Below are 27500 nucleotides of genomic sequence, written 5' to 3'. Positions count from 1 at the left end.
TTCATGAAACGTGCATTTTGATGATTTGTTTATTGTTTGCATTTGCGACACTGACAAATGCATTCATTTGGGAAGCTTTATTCACGCAAACTTTCTTGCATTTGGGCGCCTTTTGCTCCGGTAATTGCACACAACGTGATTCTGTTTGATAAATGTATGTTGGATGTCCTAATCATATCATATCCTTGACTGACCTGATGTTCAATGTTATAAATTCGACGGATTTGCTCATGGCTGATTGGTCATTAACTCTCCTTTCCTCTCTCTTTTTTTTTCTTTTTTTCCCCCTTTAAATGTACATCGCAAGTGAGTTTTGAAGGCCATACCTTTCTTGTTTTTGTTGTTGTTGTTTTTGTTTTGATTTACATTTCCTGTTTTTGAATAAGTTATATATTATTACTGACAATATGGTTCCATCAGTCACAGTCATGTTAAAACTGAAGTGTAACGTATGAGCACGGTATAAGCTTTAAGGTTTGTCTTTGTTTGTATTGTAACCACATGCACCGTTGAACAGATCATTTCAACTACCCACACGGGCAGGCATCACAGAAGGGCATCTGGATGGTTTCCACAGGTGACTCAGGTGCGGAAGAACAGCGCGGAGCCCAAGCTGACCAATGTGACGTTCTACATGATGGAGGATGGTCGGCCCATCCCTGCCCCCACCGCCACTGCCATCTTCAACAAACTGACCGCCACGGCCCTCAGTGCTATCCTCTACTATCCGGTAACGATGCAGCCATGATAATGATGATGATAATGTACAATCAATAGATACAGTTATGATAATGATAACAACAATGAAGAAACTTAAAGAGTGGTGATTCTCCTCATACACAATGTACACAACTTCCGGTAACGATACAGTTATATAATAATAATAATGAACAAACAACAAAGAGTGGTAACTATCCTCATATGCAAGCTACACAACTTCCGGTAACGATACAGATATATAATGACAATAACAATAAGGAACAAACAACAAAGAGTGTTAACTCTCCTCGTATGCAAGGTACACAACTTCCGGTAACGATACAGTTAAAGAATGACAATAACAATAATGAACAAACAAGAGTGGTGACTCTCCTCATACACAACGTACAGGGTTTTTTTGTTTTGTTTTTTATAACAACAACAACAACAACAACAATAATAATAATAATAATAATAATAAATAATGATAATAATGAACAAACAACAAAGAGTAGTAACTCTCCTCGTCTGCAAGGTACACAACTTCCGGTAACGATACAGTTGTATGATGACAATAACAATAATGAACAAACAACAAAGAGTAGTAACTCTCCTCGTCTGCAAGGTACACAACTTCCGGTAACGATACAGTTGTATGATGACAATAACAATAATGAACAAACAACAAAGAGTGGTAACTCTCCTCGTATGCAAGGTACACAACTTCCGGTAACGATACAGTTGTATGATGACAATAACAATAATGAACAAACAACAAAGAGTGGTAACTCTCCTCGTATGCAAGGTACACAACTTCCGGTAACGATACAGTTGTATGATGACAATAACAATAATGAACAAACAACAAAGAGTGGTAACTGTCCTCGTATGCAAGGTACACAACTTCCGGTAACGATACAGTTAAAGAATGACAATAACAATAATGAACAAACAATAAAGAGTGGTGACTCTCCTCATACACAATGTACACAACTTCCGGTAATGATACAGTTATATAATAATACTAATACTACTACTACTAATAATAATGGGGACTAAGAAAGGATTCGTTGAGGAACTGAATTAAAAAAAAAAATCACAGTTTATGGTTTGGTTTGAAGACGGCCTGACCTCTGTTTTCTTGTTCGCAGTTGAAAGAAAAGAAATACAAATTCTGGACAGACAGAACACATCCAGTGACATTAGCGACACCATCAACGTGTTTCTTCATATGGATACTTTAAAGTGGATACTGAATTAACTCGAATGACCATGAAAGAGAAACTGAATGGACCACGTTGCAGTTAGTTTGTCAGCCTGTTGAACACGCAGATCCAGGGACAACAGCAACATGTTGCAGTGTGCCTGGGGCGATGGCAACGACTCCTTTACCGCGGACTCAGATAATTTCAGAAATGTTCGAGATCTACCAAACTAATGTGATTTAAACGGCGTTATCACCATGAATACCGTAATCAATTCAAAACGCCCCCCCAAAAAACAAAAAACAACAACAAGTTTTGATATTAATTTTTGAACGTCATTAGTAGGCACAGTTTAGTGCTGTAAAAAAGTCGACTTACTCTCGAACCGAATATGCTTGGTTCGAATCTGCTGTCATACTCTTTTTTTTAAAATAATCTCCCCCACCAGAGCTTTATATTATCAAATACAGAACACATTTTAATTTCTATTTTGCTTCTTTTTTTTTTTTTTTTTAAGTCTTGAAGGCCTTACCTCTCTCTTTTTTTTCATCATCATCACTATTAGTATCATCATCATCATTACTATTAGCATCATCATCATCATTATCACTATCAGCATCATCATCATCATCATCATCACTATCAGCATCATCATCATCATCATTACTATTAGCGTCATCATCATCACTATTAGCATCGCCATCATCATCATCACTATTGCCCATCATTTTCTTACCCCAGGTTGTGTCCCTGGTGTACCCAGTGGACCGCCCACCCCTGCTCACGGATCCACCCGACGGGGACGGGGACGGGGACGGGTGGATGTTCGTGGCGGTGATCGTGCTGCCCAGCGTGCTGCTGTTGCTGCTGGTCCTCACCCTCCTGGCCGTCCTCATCCACGGCTGTCGTCTCCCCCTGGTGTCTCCTGCTGAGGCGGCCAGGCCTGTCGTCACCAAGTACCAGGTGGGGGGTGTTGTGGGGAGGAGAGGGGGGTAGGGGAGATGTTTAGTGGGAGGGGAGTGTGTGTGTGTTGTGTGTGTGTGTGTGTCCTCCACGGCTGTCGTCTCCCCCTGGTGTCCCCTGCTGAGGCTGCCAGGCCTGTCGTCACCAAGTACCAGGTGAGGTATGTTTTGTGTGGGGAGAGGGCGGCTGGGGAAGTGTAGACGGGGGAGGGGAGTCTCTGTGTGTGTGTGTGTGTGTGTGTGTGTGTGTGTCCTCCACGGCTGTCGTCACCCCCTGGTGTCCCCCGCTGAGGCTGCTAGGCCTGTGGTCACCAAGTACCAGGTGGGGTGTGTTTTGTGTGGGGAGAGAGGGGGCGAGGGGGGAGGGGCTGGGGAGGTGTAGAGGAGGGAGGGGAGTCTGTGTGTGTGTGTGTGTGTGTGTGTGTGTGTGTGTGTGTGTCCTCCACGGCTGTCGTCACCCCCTGGTGCCCCCCGCTGAGGCTGCTAGGCCTGTGGTCACCAAGTACCAGGTGGGGTGTGTTGTGTGTGGGGAGAGAGGGGGCGAGGGGAGAGGAGCTGGGGAGGTGTAGAGGAGGGAGGGGAGTCTGTGTGTGTGTGTGTGTGTGTGTGTGTGTGTCCTCCACGGCTGTCGTCACCCCCTGGTGCCCCCCGCTGAGGCTGCCAGGCCTGTGGTGATCAAGTATCAGGTGTGATGTGTTGTTGTGTGTGTGTGTGTGCGCATACTGTTTCCCTTTTCTTTCCCCTTTCCTTCTTTGCCCCCTTGTGGGCGAGGAAAACGTGAAAAAAAACCGAAAAAAAAGCTCCATAGGTTCCTGTTTAACCCTCGTTATTAATACAGATTTTTCATCTTGTGTGTGTGTGTGTGTGTGTGTGTGTGTGTGTGTGTGTGTGTGTGTCCTTCAAAGCGTGGGGACTCTCTGAGCGACTTCAGCCAGCACATGGATATGGAGGGTGGGGAGGAGCCGATGGCACTCACCCACCTACGCTCCTCCCGCAGCCGCCCCCTGCCCTCATCACCGGTCATCTTCCACGACGCCCGGGATCATCCCAGACCCCCCTTCTCCCACGCGGACTCCCCGCAGCGGCGCCTGCAAGGAATCCAGTGGTCCAAAACAGACCATCATCACCAGCCACCCTACAGAAAGCACAGCGTGGACTGTCTGGCCAGGGTCCACCACGAGGTACGTGAGAACGACTATGTGGACACGTCGTTCATGGGCAGGGGTGAGCCCCCAAAACGACGCCATTCCAGGGAACGCCAGTCCTCTGGGGAAGAAGTTCTGATCAGTGCTGCAGGAAAGAGTGACGGAGAGGAGGCAGCAGTGCGGAGAGCAATGGCAGAGCCAGAGACAGCCACCACCACCACGACCACCACAACGAAACAGTTGGCCGCTTCCTACGTCCAGAACAAGCCTCCGCAGGCCACACCTCGGGGCTTCAAACAAAAGATGCACAGTCTGAAGAGAGGCGGGCACCACAACAAGTACAGCTTCGATCAGCACTCCCCCGCGCACACCACCACCACCACCGCCGCTTCACGAGGGTCCGCCTCCGTCAAGGCTGAACGACGCAGGTCACGTGACAAGGGCAAAAGGCCGCGAGAACCCAAACCACGTGAGCGTGTGCGCCGCGGGGCGCATGCGCAACACACGGACGCGTCGGACGAGTTCACCATCGTGGCGTCGCCCGTGTTTCTGTCCGCGTACTCCTCCAGGGAACGGCTGGCCAGCTCCAACTCGGGTCTCACCGACCTGTCCGAGATGACGGAGCACCGCGAGTTTCCCGACGCGTCACGGCAGTACACACGGCGGACCGAGGAGAAGTCCTGGACGGCGTCTCCTGTCCACAGTGAAGCCAACACAGCGGGTTATTCCTCCGGTAAAGACGACCCAGACAGATCTACAGAAGACCCAGACATATCTACTGAAGACCCTCACACATCCGCATCCGCCGATAGATACAACGCAGAAGCCGTCAGAAGGAAAAGGCCCTCACAGTCCTCCCAGCTATCATCACCTTCACACGCCCAGGGACACAGCCACGGAGACGGACAGCAGAGGCAGAGGGGGTACCTGGCCATCCCCCAGGGACCTCATGACCCTCCACACCCCTCCCGCGTCTCCACCACCCAGACGCAGACGTCTCTGTCATTGCGGAGTGACGTCAGCGAGGGAGGGGGCGGGAGGAAGGGGGCGGGGCGGAAGAGCGTGGCGGTGGGGCCTGACAGCGTCAGCAAGAGGACGCAGACCCCGGGCCCACAGGACGCCAAGAAACAGCACGTCCACCGGTCAGTGTCGTGTGTCAGTGTCATGTCCTGTCAGTGTCTGTGCTGTGTCGTGTCATGTGTAAGTGTCGTGTCAGTGTTGTGTCAGTATCGTGTCCTGTCTGTGTTGTGTTGTGTCGTGTCGTGTATAAGCGTTGTGAAAGTGTTGTGTCAGTGTCGTGTCCTGTCTGTGTTTTGTCGTGTCGTGTGTAAGTGTCGTGTCAGTGTTGTGTCAGTATCGATTCCTGTTAGTGTCTGTGTTGTGTCGTGTGGTGTGACAGTGTTCTGTCAACGTCGTGTCGTGTGATCTCAGTCTCGTGTCAGTGTCGTGTCTTGTTGTGTCATGTCAGTGTCGTGTCATGTAAATGCCTTGTCGTGTTGTGCCGTGTGGTGTCATTCTAGTGTCGTGTCCGTGACGTGTCAGTGTTGAGTCAGTGTCGTGTCAGTGTTCTTGTCGTGTCAGTGTTGTGTCGTGTCAGTGTCGTGCCTTGTCGGTGCCATGTTGTATCGGTGTCAGGTCAGTGTGGTGCAAGTGTCGTGTCAGTGTTGTATCGTGTAGTGTCAGTGTCGTATCGTCTCGTGTAGTTTCAGTGTCGTCTCGTGTCAGTGTCGTGCTATTTCTGTGTCATAGTGTCGAGTCGGTGTCGTGTCATTGGTGTGCCGTGTCGTGTCACTGGCGTGTCGTGTCATTGATGTGCCGTGTCGTCTCATTGTCTTGTCGTGTACAGTGTCTTCTCGTGTCGTGTCAGTGTCATGTATTGTTTTGTCGCGTCGTGTCAGTGTCTCCTCGTGTCAGTGTCGCGTCGTGTCATTGCCACGTCAGTGTCGTGTCAGGTTAGCGTCATGTCGGTGTCACGTCGTGTGTCAGTGTCGTGTCTTGTATCAGTGTCGTGTCAGTGCCAGGTCAGTCTTGTGTCGGTGTCTGTTCGTGTCTTGTTTTCTCGTGTGTCGTATTGTCCTGTCAGTGTCGTGTCGTGTAGTCTGTTCCAGTGTGTTCCTGTCAATGTCGTGTCGTGTAGTCTGTTCCAGTGTTGTATGCTGTGTGTGTGTGTGTGTGTGTGTGTGTGTGTGTGTGCGCGCGGCGCGCGCTTGTGTGTAAATGTCCGCGCACAACCCTACAAAAGAAAATGTCCACCTGTTTCTTGGACCTTCTCAAAGGCATTTTAAGAAAGCAGGAGGAAAAGCAGCTGATAAGATATCAAATATTTTCTGCTCCTTACTTCACAGGAAACCGAGAGAGCCAGTCAGGTTCAGCTCAAGACCATCGTTCGGGGAGAATGGGAACAGCACCGTGGATGCCGCCCAGGTAAGTGTGAGAAGCTGAGGCAAAAACAGCTGATCTATCATATCGCATGGAGACGGAAGCTCTTTGTGTGGTGAAAGTGGGTGCGAGTACATAACAAACCTGTGTGGGAGAAGAATGGGATGGACAGACTGCTGACATCTGCCACAAGCTCGATGATTATTAATGAATATACAGTTAGTTATATAGTTAGTTAATTGCTTAGTTATTTACTTACTTTGTTTACTTGTTTGTTAATTTCTCTGACTGTCGTTAGAGGAAGTTATTGGTCCATCTACTATGTAAGCATAGTACAGTGATTTGTTTAAGCCAAACCATAAAAATGCTTTGTAAATTTAGTGGTCAACGGTCAAAGCTACGTGAATGTGTGTGTCTTTTTTTTTTTTCCAGATGATGTGGTTTGCAGGGTCAGGTTGCAGGTTTTTCCCCCTCATTATTCCTTTGTTGGATTAAGCGGGCATCACTTGTGAATCTCAGAGGCCTTGCCTCGATATCTCTTTTTTTCTTTTTCTTTTTCTTTTTTTTTGTTGGTGCATGCATCTAGCGGTCATTTATGGAAATGTAAATGTATGATAGTTGTGTCCTACAAAGAACACCAGGACAGCAGAGGAGGCTAATACTGCCCCTGTTATCTGGACTTGAATTGGATTATAGTGGAGTGTGTCAACCCCACTCTCTCGGCAAAGAGGGATTTTGAACAGTCGGCGTTGGGATGGTTCCCAGTGGCCAACTAGCCCCCTGCAAAGCTGCAGCACTAAGAGCCAGTGCCATCTTGCCTCCGAGTTCGAGACTAAGCTGTAAATTAATTCCCATTGAGGTGGAGAAAGCATTCATCAAATAGCGGTTATGGTTGGTGCTGTTAATGACATGATTCTGATGGTGGTGTTGCCAATGTGCAATGCTGCTGTTGTCTGGCCAACACTGACGTGGCGCCACAAACTACCTCTCTCTGTTCCCCATTCCAGTCCCTCCTCCGCCAGCAGCAGCAAGAGGTCATGGCCTACGTCCGTCGTCATCTGGGGCTCGTTGAGAGCCCTCCCCACCTCCTCCCTGCCTCCGGTGCCTCCGCCACCACCTCCCCTCCTCCTCCCACTTCACCACACACCACCACCACAGCCACCGCGCCGACGGCGGAAAGCAACCGCCGGATCCTGGGCCGGCTGCTGAACGAAGCGTGTGTGCTGGCCCCTCAGCATCCAGGTCCGCAGGGAGGCTACCATCAGCCGCAGTCCCCGCCCCACCCGTCACATGACCCGCCGCTTCCGGTGACGTCACGCCCGGTGCTGATGAACGGGTACGACGGTGCGGAGGAGGTTCCGGGTGTGTGGTCAGGAGGCGCAGGGGGTAAAACGAAAGGAGGGGGAGGAGGCCCGACCCCTTCTCCAGCTCATCCCCCTTCTGCTTTTCCCCACGGCGGGGACGGTTTTCCCGCGGCGGTGATGTCTGCGTCCTCCGGCGGGAAGGTGACTGGCCGACTCCCTGCTCCTCCTCGCTCCCTCTCCCCTCCCGGGGCGCCTGGTGGTGTTTAGAGGGGGCCGCGTGGGAGGGGTGTGTGTGGGGGCAGGAGTAGGGATGGGTGAAGGGGGGGGTTCCTGAGTGCCGCTGGTTACCGGCGAAGGTGGAACAGACACTGTTGTGGGGATATTCGTCAACATGTTGAAAATAGCTTCTGTTTCCTGTGAAACGTAATGACTGACCTTGTTTTTATTGGTATACTGTACTTGTTTTCACCGAAATTAATACTCTTCTGTGGCCGGGATGTGTGTGTGTGTGTGTGTGTGTGTGTGTGTGTGTGTGTGTGTGTGTGTGTGAAGTTGTGCGTTTGCGCGTGCGTGCGCTTGTGTATGTGTGTGTGCCGTGCGTGTGTGTGTGCGCATAAGACTTTCATTCAGTTTTATATATGGACTTGCGGCAAAATTTGTATAAATGGTTGTTTCTAACAATTTCATTGTGAAGGAAAACTAGAGAAGGAAAAATATATATTGCGTGTGTATGAACGGTCAGTATGCTACATTGTATGAATTGAATGAAACCTTGAATGCATGATGAATGTGAACATTTTATATCCATACCATTATTTTATATCATGATGCTATTAAAGGAATGTGTTGTGTAATTTCGAATGTGGGCGGTGGTGAGGGGGTGGGGGCTATTACACATAATTTTGTCAAAGAGTTTTCAGTGTAAGAGATATTAGTCGGTGTTTCCAACTGATCGTTTCAGGACTGTGATAAGATACAGACCTCTAAACCAAAAGTGGAGTGGACGGACGATTTTTATTGCTGTGATTGGTCGTCAAGGAGAGAAATGTAATTGATTATGATTGTTATGACTTTGGTGATAAATTTCATTATTTGTTTTACGTCATTTCACCCAGAGTCGAAAACAGTTGCTGAAACATTATTTCTAATATTCTAATTGACATTTTCTACATGCTTTAGTTAGTCCATCTCTGAATAACTTATGTCAATAAACAGCAAACAGTGGTTGTATTTCTCTTTTTGTCACAAGAGATTTCTCTGTATGAAATTGGGGCTGCTCTCCCTAGGGATAGCGCGTCGCTACACTGAGAACGCCATCCCTTTTTGACTCACTTGTGTAAACAAAGTGAGTCTATGTTTTAACCCGGTGTTCGGTTGTCTGTGTGTGTGTGTGTGTGTGTCTGTGTGTCCGTGGTAAACTTTAACATTGACATTTTCTCTGCAAATACTTTGTCAGTTGACACCAAATTAGGCATAAAAATAGGAAAAATTCAGTTCTTTCCAGTCATCTTGTTTAAAACAATATTGCACCTCTGGGATGGGCACCAAAAAAAATGAAGCCTAATTATATGCAAACTGCATTTACTGTTTATATTTTTTGTATTCTCTAAACTTGGCACTTTGATCTGATATCCTGACCCAACAACAAGAGCAGTCATTATTATCATTTCTTGTTCAAACAGGAACTTCTTTTGCTAAGCATGGAAGTTTTATTTATTTTGCAAACGTTTTGGTACAGATAGTAAAAAAGGGAAATTACTCTGTAATTAATGCTAGGGGACTTAATTTGCTTTAAACTGATCTTTCTCATCTTAAACATTACATTTTGAAATTATACACAATACATGAAAAGCTTGGGTTTTTTTTTTCCCAGTGTATCACAAGTGAGTCTTGAAGGCCTTGCCTCTCTTGTTTTGTATTTTTTCCTGCGTGCAGTTTTTGTTTGTTTTTCCTATGGAAGTGGATTTTTCTACAGAATTTTGCCAGGAACAACCCTTTTGTTGCCGTGAATTCTTTTACGTGCGCTAAGTGCATGCTGCACACGGGACCTCGGTTTATCGTCTCATCCGAATGACTAGCGTCCAGTCCACCACTCAAGGTCTAGTGGACGGGGGGGAAATATCGGCGGCTGAGCCGTGATTCGAAGCAGCGCTCTCAGATTCTCTCGCTTCCTAGGCGGACGCGTTACCTCTTGGCCATCACTCCACATGGTTCCAGTGACAATCTGTAACTATGGACGATTGAATTTGTGTGTGTGTGTGTGTGTGTGTGTGTGTGTGTGTGTGTGATCTTGTATATTTATTCGGCATTTAGCGCTTTCAGGAAAAAAAATGTGAAGCACACCTTTTGACCCATGTAGTCTCCCATACAACACCCTATAATCATTTATCAGACCCGCACAGTAGACATGCATGCAGAAGTTTATAGTTAGAACTAGCTCTGTACATACATAGACTGGCTCACCTATCACAGGGCATCATCAGTCCCTTCCTTTTGTCTCCAGCCCTGCCGACAGAAATGGCCACCGGCGGGAACTTGTACCAGTCCGCTCCACACTTCCCACTTTCGCAGACTCCCAGGTTCACCCAACCCCGACGGACTAATCAAATAGATATATTCTGTCTGAAAGTCCCCACAAATCCAGAGACCTGGCAATCAGTTGCAGTGCTTGGTTCTAACTTTTTGACAGTTACACGTGACTAGTAAATGCCCACGTTGACCGAACTACGCCATTGGTCAGTTCCATACTACTGACAAAGTTAGTAGCGGGTTACGACCATACTAGGCTCTTCCGTCCGAGCAATGCAACTGGCTCCAAGCTGGTAATCAGAACAACAGCAAAAGCAGTTTCATAACAAATATCATGGGCTGACTTAACCGGCCTTTACCAAACCCCACAACTGGCCTGGGGCAGGTTGCATTAGGCGATCTTTCAGCGCTAATTTTGTTTAGAGTTAAGAATGTTCCGAAGTACGGAATTTACCGTCCGTGGAGTTAGGAACACTCTTAACTCTAAGCAAACTTAGCGCTGGTAAATTCGCTTATTTAGCCCGGCGGCACCCCTGGAGACACGGTTCCTGTTAAAAAAACACAACAAAAACTGATGGCGAGAAATACCGTCGCTGGACAGTAGTGAATCAGCTACTGTTATGGGCAGTTGTGCCGGACATGCCTCAGTATTGGTGGTACAGCCGTTACAGATGGCGTGGGACTCCGACGAAATTGACGCCGTTTGGATGGTGTCAGTCAACTGACAACGGCAATGCCATGCACAGTACCCGGCACAGCAGCGACAGACTTGCCTGCTCAGCCAGCACTGCAGTGCCAGCACACTGGGATATATGTTTACATCTCTACAGGTATATGTGTCTATGTGTCCGAGTCAGCGCCACTGAGATACTGATATGTTTACATATCTACAGGCATATTTCTACGTGCCAGCGCCACTGCCAGCCATCAACCCTGCATGGTGACGTCACCATGGCAACAGGGTCAGTCACTGGTTAGGAAACCAAAGCTGATCAGCCACCCGGGACAGTCGTCACTGACCAGTTGACTGACAAGTACATACGCACTGCCAGCTCTTCCAGGAATAATAATGATAATAACAGCGTGTATGATACTGATAGTCGTGGCCGACTGTGGCCACCAGAATAGCAGAGGAGGCAACAGCTATCCCGACTATCCGGGCTAGAATTTGATGATAGTGGAGAGTGTCTTGCCCAATGTACATCCCCGCTCTACCGGCCAAAAGGATTTCAGGACAGTTGGCGTTGGGGATGGTTCCCAAAGGACAACTAGCCCCCAAGGCTGCAGCACTAAGAGCCAGTGCAATTTTGCCTCCTAGTTCCATAGTCCTTCACAGAAGACTAAACTGTAAATGACTTCCCACTGAAATGGAGAAATCATTGATCATACAGCTCTCACTTTGCTGTTGGCCCAACTGCAAGCTTGTGTCAATCTACCCTAATTTGTACACCTATTTTCAATGTGTCGGGAATGAAGCTGGACTAATTTACAGACGTCTGTACATACGCCAACGTGACAGAGATCACAGTCTGTCTTTTTACTCTTTCTGTACCAGGAACTTATGGATATTTGTCCATGTTTCTGTACACGCGTCTTTTTATTACCATACCTGTTGGGAAAAAATACGTGCACAAAAAATGTATTTGGAAGATAAGCTTTGTGCTTTGCTCCCTGACAATGAAATGGAGAATACTATAACAGAAACTGTTCAAAACACCAACACTACAAAAGCAGTGGGAGGCTCAATGAAACAGGGGTGGGTTCCATGAGCGATCTTAAGTTAGCAGCGCTAAATTGGCTTAGCATTAATGGTTTTCCTACGTCTACTCTGATTCCATCACGGATTTATATTTCTTTGTACACGAATCTGTGTAATTCTATAGACTAGTCTGCTAAGACTTCGTTCCCACTTAACCCAGCCAGTTGCTGCTGAATTCAGTGTGACACAGCGTCATTTTGCGATATCTCGTCATGTTAAGTGTGCGGGCGGAAAGTGTTCACACGTGCCATCAGCCGTCTCCAGCCAGCTTTTTTTTCTTTTTCTAAAGTCGCGAGCATACAGTTGACACATGCAGCTTGCGGGACAGAATTCTTCAATGATACCAGTGGCGTGAATAATAATAATAATAATAATAATAATAAGTCATTTAAATTAAGAGTGCCGTGGCAGACCCGGGCGCAACTATCTGTGTCTGACTGAAGTGTGTTGCTGTGTCAGGCTGACAGCAAGCAACTGGCTGGTAACAACTGGCAACGAAGCCTCAAAGGAACACGACAGTCATGACGGAAACACTGATCTGATAAGAACGCTCTGCAACCGACCAACCCCGCCGGACTGGAGTTCATATTTACCACCGAGCTCAGTGGAGTTTACCACATCCCTCATTCCCCTGACACAAGTCACTCAGGGGTCATCATGGTCGGGGTGAGGGTCAGGTCAGAATCAGCTCGCGGCTTCCGTCCATCACCACCATGCAGGTGTAACGTCCCAAATCGTCCCCTCACCCCATAGAGAAAGTCTATGTTCCCCGTATCTAGAATCTCCCAGTTCTATATTCCATTAGGTTTAAGTTTCCCAAGGTCTATACCTGTTTCATCACACACTTTGGGGTAGTGGTCAGTTGTGGCCGGTCAGCAGTGGTAAGCGATCAAAGCATACGAAAAAGTCATGGTACAAATATCGCATAACAAAGAACACATAGTGCGAAACAGATGTTAACATAACGCAAGCTACATTTTTTTTTTAAATACTAATAGTCAGAACTGGTCAATGAATCATCAAACCAAGTAGTCTTTATTTTGCATAAACATGCCCAAATGCCCACATTCTGTAAACTTTTGTATGGTGGTAATTGTGGTTAGTAATGGTCAGCAATGATCAGCTGTTGTGAACAGTGGCGAGTTAAGTCAAATTCCAAAGTACCAATACGCAGTAACTACATCTGTAAAATTGTGGTGAAATGACGGGAGAGGTGGGAGGATGGGTCAATAAAGGATAGCCCAGAACAACGCCTGATTGATACTCTGCTTCACATCTACATTGCATATTTTGGTCTGCCAAATCTTAGATCACCATTGCAAAATGAAGATTGAGGAGAAAGAGAGAGAGAGAGAATAACACATGTCCGTGTACACACACACACACACACACACACACAAAAGGAAAAGAAAAAGAAAATAAAAATCGCAAGCGCCTATGTTGACCATCCTGAGTCATGAAAACACCCAACACACACTCTCTATCTTGCCACCATCGAGCTCCCATTCAGCTCCGTGCTTGCCACCCTGCGACCTTCGGCCGCGAGAATCTGTGAACTCCATAAAAATGTTTGTGTGATTCAGCTGGAGGGAGCTGGAACGCTGTTGTATGCTGCCCACATCCATGCCTGTGTGCAGTGTGTGTTGAAGTTCCCAGAAGTTGGCTGGGAAAGTTTAGTTGTGTACGTGTGTCTGCACTGACTGCACTCTGGGGGCTGGCTTGGAGTGGAGGGGAAAAAAAAGATTGTGCTGCAGGGGAAACAGCAACAAGAAGAGGTTCACTGAACGAAGAGAAGGAAGGCCTGTTGCTTCTTCTTCCGACTGTACACAGATTTAAGTCAGTAAGCTCGTACGTGTGTGTGTGTTTGTATGTGTGTGCAGGCTGCTGTGAGAGAGAGAGAGAGAGAGAGAGAGAGAGAGTGTGTGTGTGTGTGTGTGTGCAGGCCTCTGTGTGTGTGTGTGCAGGCCTGTGTGTGCGTGCGTGCGCGCGCGTGTGTGTAACAGTGAGGGGAATGCCCCCTTGTTTGTGTTTTGCCTGAGCATGTCGCAACCCTTCGCACGAAACAAATCTACTATCTCACGTTCACTCGTACACATTTGCAACGCACATAACGCTTCAGTGATCACACGGTAAAATGCACTCACGATCATGCATACACAAACATGTAAGAGCGAACGCAGTGCATACATATTACGATAAATGCACGCTCGTTCGCATTTCATGCTGGCCCTGTTCTTCTTTTCCCTTTCCCTGTCCCTCCCCTCCATACAGAACTGATACAGGCTCGCACTGACGCTCGCTCAAGCGCCAACGTTTCGTAGACAGATGAACATTGCTGCCAAGTCAAGACAGCGTGTGAAAAACGCCATTTGGTTTGGATGTGTGACGGGGATCAGCTCCATACTCCCCAGTGTCGATACTCCCCCGGCCTGATATTCCCCCGGCTCGTTTGTTCCTCCCAGTAGGCTACTTATCGACACGCTCCCGTGTCGGGCCGGTGTATTTCAGTTCCTCACGCTGAGATCCAAAAGACACTTGTTTGTTGTGAAGTGCGGCCTTGTCGAAACGCGCCCGACTTCGAAAGCGAGTGCGCAGCACGGGTTTGAATCTCCCATCTCCGGGATTTTTTGAGTGGTGGTCATTCGGATGAGATGACAAACCCCGGTCCAGACAGTGTACATCGCGCATTTATCAGTCGCGCTTAAAAGAACCCACAAACGGCACTCTGATAAATATGGGCTACATTCCAACAGTCTTATGTGTTGTCAGTAGTCTGACGGACGTGTCAATAATTGTCTGACGTGTCAATAGTCCGACGTAGCAAGATGGTCCGACGTAGCAACACTGAGTCCGAAAAGCTGCTGTACTGAAACTGACATATAGTCCGACGTAGCAATGGTCCGACGTGGCCGGCAATAATCCGAATGTTCATTGTGTTATTGAAGATGGGAAATTTTTGTCATACCAGTTTCTCCCTTGGAAGTTTATTTCCACGGGATGCCTGTTTGTTTTTAAACTGTTGTTTCAACGATTATTTTTCGAGTTACTGATACACATAAACGCGGCACGTCTGCAGTGTCCGTTTGTCTATCACTGAGGTCTGCCTGTGTGTCTCTCTCCCTCCGTGTCAGTCTATCTAGTCTTTCTGTCTGCCTGTATGTATGTATGTATGTATGTAGTGTATGTATGTATGTATCTGTCTAGTCTGTCTGTCTGTCTGTCTGTTGTCTCTCTCAGTCTCACCCTCTCTGGGTGAAAATTCACTAAAGAGTTTTCAATGAAAATGTGTTCAACACTGACTTACATAATCTCTTGCACTGACCTTCTACTGAGCTACATGTGCACGCATACATGCCAACGAATACACAGACACACACTTGCACGCTCCCCCCCCCCCCCCCTAATACACACACTCACACACACAAACACCGTGACACACACATACACATATATATATACACACACACAGACAAACACACACACACACACACACACACACAGACACACACACACCGTGACACACACACACACACACACAGCCCGAATTAGGGGGAGGGGGGTTCAGCTAAGGAGCACTTTAGAGCGGAGAGAGCGACAGACAAGTGAGAGAGAGAGAGAGTTGCCGCTCCACAACATAGTGGTATATTCTTACGCAAGCTTTATGCACGAACCCGTGTGCTTGTGCTCCCCAATTATTGCTTGTATTTTCCGTGGTTAGTTTCGGAAGTCATGCTTCTCCTTATGAGTCACGTTTCACGATTGTTATTTATTTATTTATTTATTTATTCTGTTTTATTTTTCCCCCAGTTAGTCCACTGAATCTGGCCAACTTATATCAGCGGTCCCCTCGGTTCACCTCCGATCGACACACGCCTATTTAATTTCTGTTGCTTAGTTACAGTCCAGCCGACCACACAGGGCCATATCACGGCTGAACAACTGAAATATCGGTACCGAAGAACCTGGGGAAAAATCCCCGGAAAAGGCACACAACAGTTCATTACTTTTTGACTCACTTGTGTAAACAAAGTGAGTCTATGTTTTCACCCGGTGTTCGGTTGTGTGTGTGTGTGTGTGGGGGGGGGGGGGGGGGGGGGGGTGTAAACTTTAACATTGCCATTTTCTCTGCAAATACTTTGTCAGTTGACACCAAATTTGGCATAAAAATAGGAAAAATTCAGTTCTTTCCAGTCATCATGTTTAAACTGAAACTGAAACTCATGTTTAAAACAATTATTGCACCTCAGGGATGGGCACAAAAAAAATGTTTAAAAAAAGAATCCAAATTATATGCAAACTGAATTTACTGTTATATTTATATTTTTTTAATCTCTAAACTTGGCACTATGATCTGATATTCTGACACAACAACAAGAACAGTCATTTTTATCATTTTTTGTTCAAACGGGAACTTCTTTTGCTAAGCATGGAAGTTATATTTGTTTTGCATGTCTTTGGTGCAGATAGTAAAAAAGGGAAATTAATCTGTAATTAATGCTTGGGGGCTTAATTTGCTTTAAACTGATCTTTCTCATCTTAAACATTACATTTTGAAATTATACTCAATACATAAAAAGCTTGTGTGTTTTACTCTCAGTGTACAGGGCTTTCACTATGTTCATTTGTCCAAGTGGTCTTTTTTGGAAAATACTAAAATCAATAATACGAGTGGACTTTATAGGTCTATTGACTGAGCCCTGAAGGTCATGGGCAAAAATCAATTGCGTACACATATTTATACATATTCAAAGCGCGTGCTCATATTCTTCACGAACGCGAACGACGCCACTTTGCTTCAAGTTGTTGACCTGCCCGTTCAATCCTATATTCAATCGACAATACACGATAACATGTGATGGAAAGTTGGAGAAGGAGACCGTTAAATATTTATTCAGAGAAAGATTTGTGAAAGCCTCATCACTTACTGGATTATGCCCCAAACCGCCATAAAAATATCCACAGAATCAGTCGGAATTCACAGTTAAAAATAATAAACCATGAGAGTTAATACCCTTGAATTGATGAAACCAGTCTTGACTTTTCTCAAAATGAAGTCCTTTTCACTTCATACGACGTTTAGAAGTAATTGTACTTGGCTCTACATGTTATTAGTTTAACAAAATACTCAATTTTCATATCAACTTTAAAACTGTAAAACTAGAATGAACATAAAAGAGAAATTGAATCGACCTTGTCAACCGGGTGTAACTTAACTTGTACATCTATCTAGATCCAGAGAAAACGGCTAAATGTTGCAGTGTGATTGCGGCGATAGCCACGTCTCCTTTAACGCAGACTTACAAAGAATTTTTAATTGCCCTTAAAGATTTTTTGAATGCCCAAGCACCAGAATAATATGATTTAAACAGCGTTCTCACTGCGAATACCACAATCGATTTATCGCCCTTTAAAAAAAAAAGAAAAAAAAAAGCATGTTTAAATATTATATTTTTGAACGACAGTTAAGGAGCCACGATAGTGTAATGGTTAAGACAGTTTCTTCTCACCCGAACACGCGGGGTACGAATCCGCCTTAGGACTTTCTTTTTCCTTTTCCTTTTAACCCGAAGCTTTATAATAACAAATACAGAAAACATTTTAACGATTAGATTTTTTTTTTAAGTGCATCACAAGTGAGTCTTGAAGGCTTTTCCTCTCTTGTTTTTCTTTCTGTCTTTTTTTTTTCTTTCTGTTCTTGTTTCTGAGCTGCGACTTCTACGTTCACTCGTGTGCACGAGTGGGATTTTGCGTGCATGACCATTTTAACCCCGCCATGCAGGCAGCCATACTCCGTTTTTGTTCGGAAGTGGGGTACTTGACGGTTATATTCTTCTTTCCATAACCCACCGAACGCTGACGTAGATTACGGGATCTTTAACGTGCGTATTTCATCTTCTGCATGCGTATACACGAAGGGAGTTCTGGCACAAGCAGGTCTGCACATCTCAGTGTTGACCTGGAAGATCCGCGGGAAAAAAACTTTACCCACCAGACGCCGTGTTCCGGGATTCGAACCGAGGACCCATAGATTGAAAATCAGTCTAACGCTTTAACCACTCGGCTGTTGCGCTCGTCGTTCATGCCTCTAAAGTTGACCATTCGCGGATTCGATCGGTGGTGAGGGTTGGGGGAAGGGGGGTGGCGGGGGGGTGGGGGGTGGGGGTGGAATTCTGGACTTGAACACACTTTCCCCACACCCCGCACTCTCTAACAGAAATTGCCACATACAATTCCTGACATTCCTGTTCTCTTAAATACACTGCAGTTTTGACATTTGCAATCAGCGGCCTCACGAAAAAAAAGAAAAAAAGAAAAAGAAAAAAAGGTTCGTCCGCAACACGCATGGACGTTTAAGTGAACAAGAACAATTGGCTCAGATAATGTGTAACCATTAACGATAATTATGCTTCTCAACTGACTAAAGGGCGAAACCGGTTGTACATGCGACTTACCTTGCATGAAATATACAGACCCGACACTGCGTTGATACGTCCATATGTTAACCACTAACTTCTGGCATGTATACATTGTACAATGCTGAATCTCTTGTACGTGCCTACAGCCTCATGAAACAGCTGTCGATTTCTGGCAGAGAGAGGACATGGGCTCTGAAGGCAATGGCAGAAGCAGCAGAAAAGAGTTCCAGCTGGATCTGGTCATGGAGGAATGAAAGTAAACTTCATGAGGATTAAATTTTCCCTACTCAAACTAGGCGTACGATGGCTCAGTGGTTAAAACGTCTGCTTGTTCCTATCCCCCTCTAAGCACTCCCTTCACTGTTTGCGGTCCGACATAGGCCAAGCTTCTCCATATATATATATATATATATATATTTTTTTTCCCTCTGTGGTGTGTGTGTGTGTGTGGGTGGGTGGGTGTATAAAATCACCAATATGTGTCAGTCAATCATAAATGTAAATCGCATTTAAGCCTACGTGAAAAATCATTCCCATCATCAGTTCATGGCGGGGAAGGGGTTGGAGGAGAAAGTTTGATTGTCACACCAGTCACCATCACGACACTAAACTTATTAAACTTATCACAGTGCGGATACGTACTGTAACCACGGACGTATATATGTGACAGTAACACACAGAAGTTCTAATTTCTCATTGAGACGTCACAGCGTTCGGACAAATCCATAATTTTATTCGTTACACCACATCTGCTAGGCAGATGCCTGACAGCATCATAACCCAACGCGCTGCTGGTCAGGTCTTGAGTGCATGTATTCATGTACCTCTCAGAATGGATTTCTCCTACAGAATTTTGCCAGAGGACAACACTTTTGTTGCCATGGGTTCTTTTTCAGTGCAGCACGCGCTCGGGACATTGGTTGATCGTCTCATCTGAATGACTATACGCTCTGTTTGATTTTTGAGTAAAACTTGGGAGAAAGGGCGAGACAGGAATTCGGAACCATACCCTCACAGACACACACACACACACACACACACACACACACACACACACACACACACACACACACACACACACACATATATATATATATATATATATATATATATATATATATATATATATATATGGAGAGAGAGAGAGAGAGAGAGATGTCATCAGTATACAAGTACCAGAAACATCTGGGTGTTTAAAAGGTACAGTATTGTTTCTGCCTGTGAAATCCACGTATGGCAAGTGCAAAATACTACAGTGACTACCACCATCACCAATATTACTTGGAGAGAGAGAGACAGACAGACAGACAGACTGACAAATTTGAATAAAATTTAATGAAACAGGTTGTAACTGTCTTTTAAAAATTTTTTTATAATTATTATTATTATTTTTTTTTTAAATCCTCTTAATCCTCTCTTTTATGACGAGTCTGAATCAATTGTCCGCACCAATGAGTGTTTTAGACATTTGAGTGACTGACTGACATTGACTGAATGATTGATTTTAAACTATTAGGGCAACCTTTTCGTTTCAGGCTCATCGAGTACCATGTTACGTCACGACTACAGCCTTACGGAACGGGCTTTGGCCTTCTGGTGCCCGCTGACGTTGGGGATAATGGCTGTGACGTCACTAGGGCTGCGTTTTGCCACCGACCCCGTCACTTGCTGGGTCCCCAGTCAGTTCACCCATTCTATGGTGGACTACGCCAAGGAAACCTGCTATCGAACGACAGAAATCTTTGTCAGTAGCTGCTCTCCTTCTTAAGCCCTCCTTTCCCTCCCCAATTATCATGCCTTTCTTTATTAAAACAACAACAACTTTGTTCGTTTATTTATTTATTTGGATCCAAAAACAGTAGCTTCGTTTTCTTTTCATTCTTTTTCTTTTTTTCTCTCTCCCTTGAGGCTGCGTTCGCGATCTTTGAGATGCTTCCAAGACTGCTGTACTCTGACGACTATATATTTTATGTATCAAGATCTCTCTCTCTCTCTCTCTTCTCTCTTATTATTATTATTATTATTATTATCATCATCATGATTATTTTCTTATCTGCGTGAAGTGGTAAATAAACGTTTGCACACACACAGTGGTAATATATATTTATATTATTGTCCGTTCATCTGTTTTATTTGATTGTGTTGTCAACACCCCGTGGGATGCCGGGGGTCTCGCAGTACAAGTAGCATCCCCGCCTTCTGGAGATCCCGTTCTTGAAGTTTCTTCTTTTCTATCGCTCTCACTATTTTTGACTTTTTTTTCTTCCTTTGCTGATGTCTCTTTTTTTCTGCCTTCCCAATTCATCCCCCTTTCACTTAATTATAAAAAAAAAATTATCATAGTACTTTTTTCCACAGTCAAAGGTGTACTATCTGTGCTGTTTTGCTCTGGCGATAAGGAAGTGAGACTGTGAACACTGGGAAGGGTATTAACTGTCAATTCTGCAGTGTTATTTCAACCTATGGCTTATATATATTTTTTTTTCTGGTTTGGTTTTGATGTGTTGCTGTTTCCTTTTTTTTACGATTATTGTTGTTGTTGTTGTAATCTTGGGATGATAGATTAATTCACTCAGTACGGCCAGTCCTCTCTTCTCCTCTACACAGACCCCTCGGATGTCCAGTGGGTGTCTGAATGACCCAACCTTTAGCTTCCGTCGTCAGAATTGTGGTATTCTTTGTCAACATTCACGTCTTCAGTATAAGAGCCTTCCGCTTGCAATATTTTGATGATGGTAATTGGGGTGAAACGCTGTTAACGTCGTCTCTTTCGCCGTTCGTATGGAGAGAGTTAAGCAGAAGGGCTGATGCCATCCTCAGCACGTTCTAATCTTATTTGCCCAAAGGACCTAAATGGTAAAAATGTGTCATGTACTGTGTTATGTAGGTTTATCTGAATTATATATATATATATATATATATACATACATACATCTGTGTGTGTGTGTGTGTGTGTGATCACATGCATTTTTATTCGCCAGAAAAACAAGAACAAACAAAAATAAACAAACAAAACAACCCCGCCCCCCTGCCCCCCCCCCTCCCCTTCCCCCCTCTCTTTTGCCTTTCCAGGAAGTGATCGACGAAAACACCCCACTTTACATAGACAGACTGCCGACCAAACAGCCCAGCTACCACCACCAGTGGACTCCCTTCAGCTTTGGAATCGCCGCCATCCTCTGCCTCCTTCCGCACGTCCTGTGGCGCATGCTCAGCGGCCTCCTCTGGCTGGACCCTCACGGCCTGGCGCAGACCCTGGCCGACAACCAGCGCCAGAACGCCGCGCAGCGTCACGTAATGCTCAAAGACAGCGCCCTCGTGGTGCAGGCGGGGCTCAGGGGAGGCAACTGGGCGCTGAGCGCGGCCGCCGTGGGGAGGAAGGCGCTGGCGTTGGTGGTGTGCATCCTACAGGTGGTGCTGATCGTGGTCCTCTTCAGGCCGCAGCTCGGTGCCGAGAGTCAGGAAGGCAGCAGCAGCAGTGGTAGTGATAGTGGTAGTGCTAAGGAAGATGGGGGGAAGGGGGCAGGAGAGGAGGACGGGGTGCCGGGAGTGACGGGGGCAGGATTGGAGGGGTTGGAGTTGGGGGTGGAGATGTCGGAGAAGGAGGAGAGCCACGGACACAGCCCCTTCACGGACTTGCGGCTGCAAGAACGTTTCCTGTGCCACTTCAGTATCAGAGCCTTCACGAACGTGCATCGGTATACTGTCCAGTGCACGATGCCTCTGGCTCAGGTATGTGTGCATTTGATTGTATCGTATCGAATCGTATCGTATCGTATCGTATTGTATCGCATCGCATCGTGTCGCGTCGTGTCGTGTTGTGTCGTGTCGTGTCGTGTCGTATCGTGTCGTGTCGTATCGTGTCGTGTCGTATTATGCACGATGCCCCTCGCTTAGGTATGCGTGCATTCGATTGTATCGTATCGTATTGTATCGTATCGTAACGTGTCGTGTCGTGTCGTGTCGTGTCGTGTCGTATCGTATTCCGTCGTTTTGTATCGGATCGCATCGTATCGTAGTGTATCGTGTTGCATGTGTATTGTATTCTGTTGCATTGCAGTGTATTGTACTGTGCTGTACTGTACGGTACTGTGCAGATTTCTCGGTGTGATATTCGGCCTGCTGTCCCCAGGGAGAGCGCGTCGCCACAGTGTAGCGCCATGTATATGTATATATATATATATATATATATATATATATATATATATATATATATAACTCTGTGTGTGTGTGTGTGTGTGTGTGTGTGTGTGTGTGTGTGTGTTAAAAAAAAAAGAAAAGAAAAGAAAGCCCTCTGTAAATTCTAAGATGTGGTTGTCAGTGTGTGTCAGCGTTGTCACTATTTCAGGGAATATTCAGTTGGTTTTTTGGGTTTTTTTAAAAGAAAACGAATGGGAGCACTCACTCTACACAAATAACTGTCATAGATGTTATCAGACAGAACTTTCATGAGTTAAATAAATATTTGCAACTAAGCCGTTGAGTTTTACGCAGGGAAGACTCATTAATAGAATTCCCAAGTTTGATTCTTTTCAATGGTGGCATTGAATCATAAACCAAAGAAGTAAACACTCAAAAGCAAAAACAAACAAACTGTATGTATGATTGTCAGTCGTGTCCGACTATGACCATCAGGACATTAGAGGAAGCAGCAGCTGCCCCGACTATTATGGGGTAGAATTTGCTCATAGTGGAGATCGTCTTGCCCAAGTTACATCCCCACCCTCTCGGATGAGAGGAGGGTTTTGGGACAGTCGGCGTTGGGATGGTTCCTAAAGGCCAACTAGCCCCTAAGGCTGTAGCACTAAGAGCAAGTGCAGTCTTGCTTCCTAGTTTGAGAGCCATAGTCCTTCACAGAAGACTGAACTTTTAAACGACTTCCCATTGCAGTGGAAAAGCTCTACCTGGAGAGAGCAGCCCGAATTTCACAAGTGAAATATGTTGTGACAGAGAGAAGTACATTCAACACAACGCAACGCAACACAACTCAAGAACAACGCGATCCAATACAACACAATACAGTGTTATGCAATGGAATACAGTGGAGAGTATTTAGTTAGTTATTTGGTAACAGTAAGTTGGGCCAACAGCAAAGTAAAAGCTGTATGATCGATAGTTTCTGCAATGCAATGGAACGTGATTTTCAGCTTACATACATACATACATACACACACACACACACACACACACATATATATATATATATATATATATATATATATATATATATATATATATATATATATATATATATATATATATGATAGTCAGTCGTGTCCGAGTATGACCATCAGAACAGCAGAGGAGGCAACTGCTGTTCCGACTATTTGGGCTGGAATTTGATTGTAGTGGAGAGTGTCTTGCCCAAGTACATGCCCACTCTCTCGGCCAAAAGGGTTTTAGGACAGTCGGCGTTGGGATGGTTCCCAAAGGCCAACTAGCCCACAAGGCTGCAGCAGTAAGAGCCAGTGCAATTTTGCCTCCTAGTTTGAGAGTCACAGTCCTTCACAAAAGACTAAGCTGTAAATGGTCTCCCATTGACTGGAGAAACCACTGATAATACAGCTCTCACTTTGCTGTTGGCCCAAATGTAAACTTATGTCAAACTGTCACACACACACACACACACACACACACACACACACACACACACACACACACACACACACACACAAAACAAGGACTATGATTCTCAAATTAGGAGGCAGCCTTGGGAACATGTTAGCCTTTGGGAACCATCCCAACTTTTCTAAAACCCTCTTGGTCGAGAGAGTGTGGATGTAACTTGGGCAAGACACTCCACCATAATCAAATTCTAATTTGCGTTTATGTATTGCTTGTTGCATATGAACAAGCACGATATAAGCTCATGCTTGTTGTTGCTCAAGTCTTATTAATTGAACGCTGTATTGCACCTTGTTTCTTGATATTAAAAAATGTTTAAACCAATCAAATTCTAGCCCAGGTAGTTGGGACAACAGTTGCCTCCTGTGCTGCTCTGATGGTCATTGTGGGTCACGACTGACTGTCATACATATCATGGTAACTACTGTCTGTCATACACATCATGGTAACTACTGACTGTCATACACATCATGGTAACCACTGACTGTCATACACATCATGGTAACTACAGACTGTCATACACATCATGGTAACTACTGTCATACACATCATGGTAACTATTGACTGTCATACACATCATGGTAACTACTGACTGTCATACACATCATGGTAACCACTGACTGTCATACACATCATGGTAACTACTGTCATACACATCATGGTAACTACTGACTGTCATATACATCATGGTAACCACTGACTGTCATACATATCATGGTAACTACTGTCATACACATCATGGTAACTACTGACTGTCATACACATCATGGTAACCACTGACTGTCATACATATCATGGAAACTGCTGTCATACACATCATGGTAACTACTGACTGTCATACACATCATGGTAAGTACTGACTGTCATACACATCATGGTAACTACTGACTGTCATACATATCATGGTAACTACTGACTGTCATACACATCATGGTAACTACTGACTGTCATACATATCATGGTAACTACTGTCTGTCATACACATCATGGTAACTACTGACTGTCATACACATCATGGTAACTACTGACTGTCATACATATCATGGTAACTACTGTCTGTCATACACATCATGGTAACTACTGACTGTCATACACATCATGGTAACTACTGATTGTCATACACATCATGTTAACTACTGACTGTCATACATGTCATGGTAACTACTGACTGTCATACATATCATGGTAACTACTGACTGTCATACACATCATGGTAACTACTGACTGTCATACATATCATGGTAACTACTGACTGTCATACACATCATGGTAACTACTGACTGTCATACATATCATGGTAACTACTGCCATACACATCATGGTAACTACTGACTGTCATACATATCATGTTAACTACTGACAGTCATACATATCATGGTAACTACTGACTGTCATACATATCATGGTAACTACTGACTGTCATACATGTCATGGTAACTACTGACTGTCATACATATCATGGTAACTACTGACTGTCATACACATCATGGTAAGTACTGACTGTCATACACATCATGGTAAGTACTGACTGTCATACATATCATGGTAACTACTGTCTGTCATACACATCATGGTAACTACTGACTGTCATACATATCATGGTAACTACTGTCTGTCATACACATCATGGTAACTACTGACTGTCATACACATCATGGTAACTACTGACTGTCATACACATCATGTTAACTACTGACTGTCATACATGTCATGGTAACTACTGACTGTCATACATATCATGGTAACTACTGACTGTCATACACATCATGGTAACTACTGACTGTCATACATATCATGGTAACTACTGACTGTCATACACATCATGGTAACTACTGACTGTCATACATATCATGGTAACTACTGCCATACACATCATGGTAACTACTGACTGTCATACATATCATGTTAACTACTGACAGTCATACATATCATGGTAACTACTGACTGTCATACATATCATGGTAACTACTGACTGTCATACATGTCATGGTAACTACTGACTGTCATACATATCATGGTAACTACTGACTGTCATACACATCATGGTAACTACTGACTGTCATACATGTCATGGTAACTACTGACTGTCATACATATCATGGTAACTACTGACTGTCATACACATCATGGTAACTACCCTCTGGCATCGTGTAGCATTACCATAACCCAGAGGTGTTGTTGATGGGTTTTTTTCCATGTGACACCAGGTGTACAACAAGGCCTTCACCTTCCTCTTCTACCTCTTCCTGCTGCTGACGCTGTGCTGTCTCCTGGACATCCTGGTCTCTCTGGGCAGACTCCTCATCCCGGGACTCCGGGATGCCAGCCTCAAGCGGTACCTGGCGGTCGGCGGCGCTGCGGACACGGACCCCGGCGTGATGCGACGCTTCCTGGACGGGCTGGGCATGGACGGGCGGCTGCTGGTGGCCGTCACGGGGGACGTCTGTGGGCCCGTGGCCGCCGCCGACCTCACGAACCACCTGTGGATGGTGTTCAAGTCTTCGCCTCGTCCCGGGACAGTGGCTATGTCTGGTCCTCCTGCTTCTGTCGCGGGGCCCGCGCCTACCTTTGTGTCCACTGTTCCCCCGGCGCCTCCTGGTGCTGGTGGTGGTGCTGCTGTTCTCCCGTCTTCGGCAGGTCCTTCGGGCAACGCTGAGGCCATCCCGCTCCTTCCTATGGGCGGGGAACGGGAGGAGGTGAAAGTGGCTCAGGCTTAACGTAATGGTAATGCACAAAAATTTGCTCATCGCACTTTTGACCAGCCTGCAGAATATGAAAATCATCGTGAACTTATATTCGAATCTTGTACCTTGTTCAATCTTCATCTTCCATAACACATTACCATATTACCATATTTTAGTTAGTTTCAGTATTATTTCCACAGTCATACCAAGTAAGCTGTTGCCATCAATAAATTTCCAAGTTACAAGTTCGATTATTGCCATCAGTACCTTCACTGCCCCTTTCATTATCAGACTTACAAAGATGCTCAACTATCACCATAATTTGTATATACCAGTTCAGTGCTTTTGATCACCTATAGTCAACTATCACCATGATTTGTATACATGGTCATACCAATTCAGTGTTATTGATCACCTATAGTTAACTATCACCATGATTTGTATACATGGTCATACCAATTCAGTGTTATTGATCACCTATAGTTAACTATCACCATGATTTGTATACATGGTCATACCAATTCAGTGTTATTGATCACCTATAGTCAACTATCACCATGATTTGTATACATGGTCATACCAATTCAGTGTTATTGATCACCTATAGTTAACTATCACCATGATTTGTATACATGGTCATACCAATTCAGTGTTATTGATCACCTATAGTTAACTATCACCATGATTTGTATACATGGTCATACCAATTCAGTGTTATTGATCACCTATAGTTAACTATCACCATGATTTGTATACATGGTCATACAATTCAGTATTATTGATTACCTATAGC

At 45.1% G+C, this 27500-nt stretch overlaps 2 protein-coding genes across 4 annotated transcripts in view; both read left to right on the top strand.

Annotated features, from left to right (window-relative positions):
• The window catches only part of LOC143286900 (uncharacterized), a 19575-nt gene extending 11027 nt beyond the window's left edge, over nucleotides 1-8548 (top strand). The window contains exons 7-11 of the mRNA XM_076594829.1: nucleotides 578-730; nucleotides 2646-2867; nucleotides 3772-5153; nucleotides 6357-6435; nucleotides 7398-8548. Coding sequence (XP_076450944.1) covers nucleotides 578-730; nucleotides 2646-2867; nucleotides 3772-5153; nucleotides 6357-6435; nucleotides 7398-7961 — 2400 coding nt within the window. The 3' untranslated portion in view covers nucleotides 7962-8548. The remainder of the gene's footprint in view (nucleotides 1-577; nucleotides 731-2645; nucleotides 2868-3771; nucleotides 5154-6356; nucleotides 6436-7397) is intronic.
• Nucleotides 8549-13475: 4927 nt separating this feature from the next.
• Nucleotides 13476-27500, top strand: part of LOC143286899 (innexin unc-9-like) — a 16260-nt gene continuing 2235 nt past the window's right edge. Inside the window, exons 1-4 of one of the 3 annotated variants that reach the window (XM_076594828.1) lie at nucleotides 13476-13757; nucleotides 19934-20142; nucleotides 21471-22130; nucleotides 26231-27500. The exon at nucleotides 26231-27500 is cut by the window's right edge and continues 2235 nt beyond it. In XM_076594828.1, coding sequence (XP_076450943.1) covers nucleotides 19948-20142; nucleotides 21471-22130; nucleotides 26231-26740 — 1365 coding nt within the window. In that variant the 5' untranslated portion in view covers nucleotides 13476-13757; nucleotides 19934-19947 and the 3' untranslated portion in view covers nucleotides 26741-27500. Of the gene's footprint in view, nucleotides 13823-19933; nucleotides 20143-21470; nucleotides 22131-26230 lie in introns of all 3 variants that reach the window. The other 2 variants (XM_076594826.1, XM_076594827.1) reach the window with 2 other exon arrangements.

This window comes from Babylonia areolata, chromosome 10 (genome assembly GCF_041734735.1).
Source record: "Babylonia areolata isolate BAREFJ2019XMU chromosome 10, ASM4173473v1, whole genome shotgun sequence".
Taxonomy (NCBI): domain Eukaryota; kingdom Metazoa; phylum Mollusca; class Gastropoda; order Neogastropoda; family Buccinidae; genus Babylonia; species Babylonia areolata.
The sequence above is the reverse complement of the archived record's forward strand: the minus strand, read 5'-3'. Positions and strand labels throughout refer to the sequence as shown.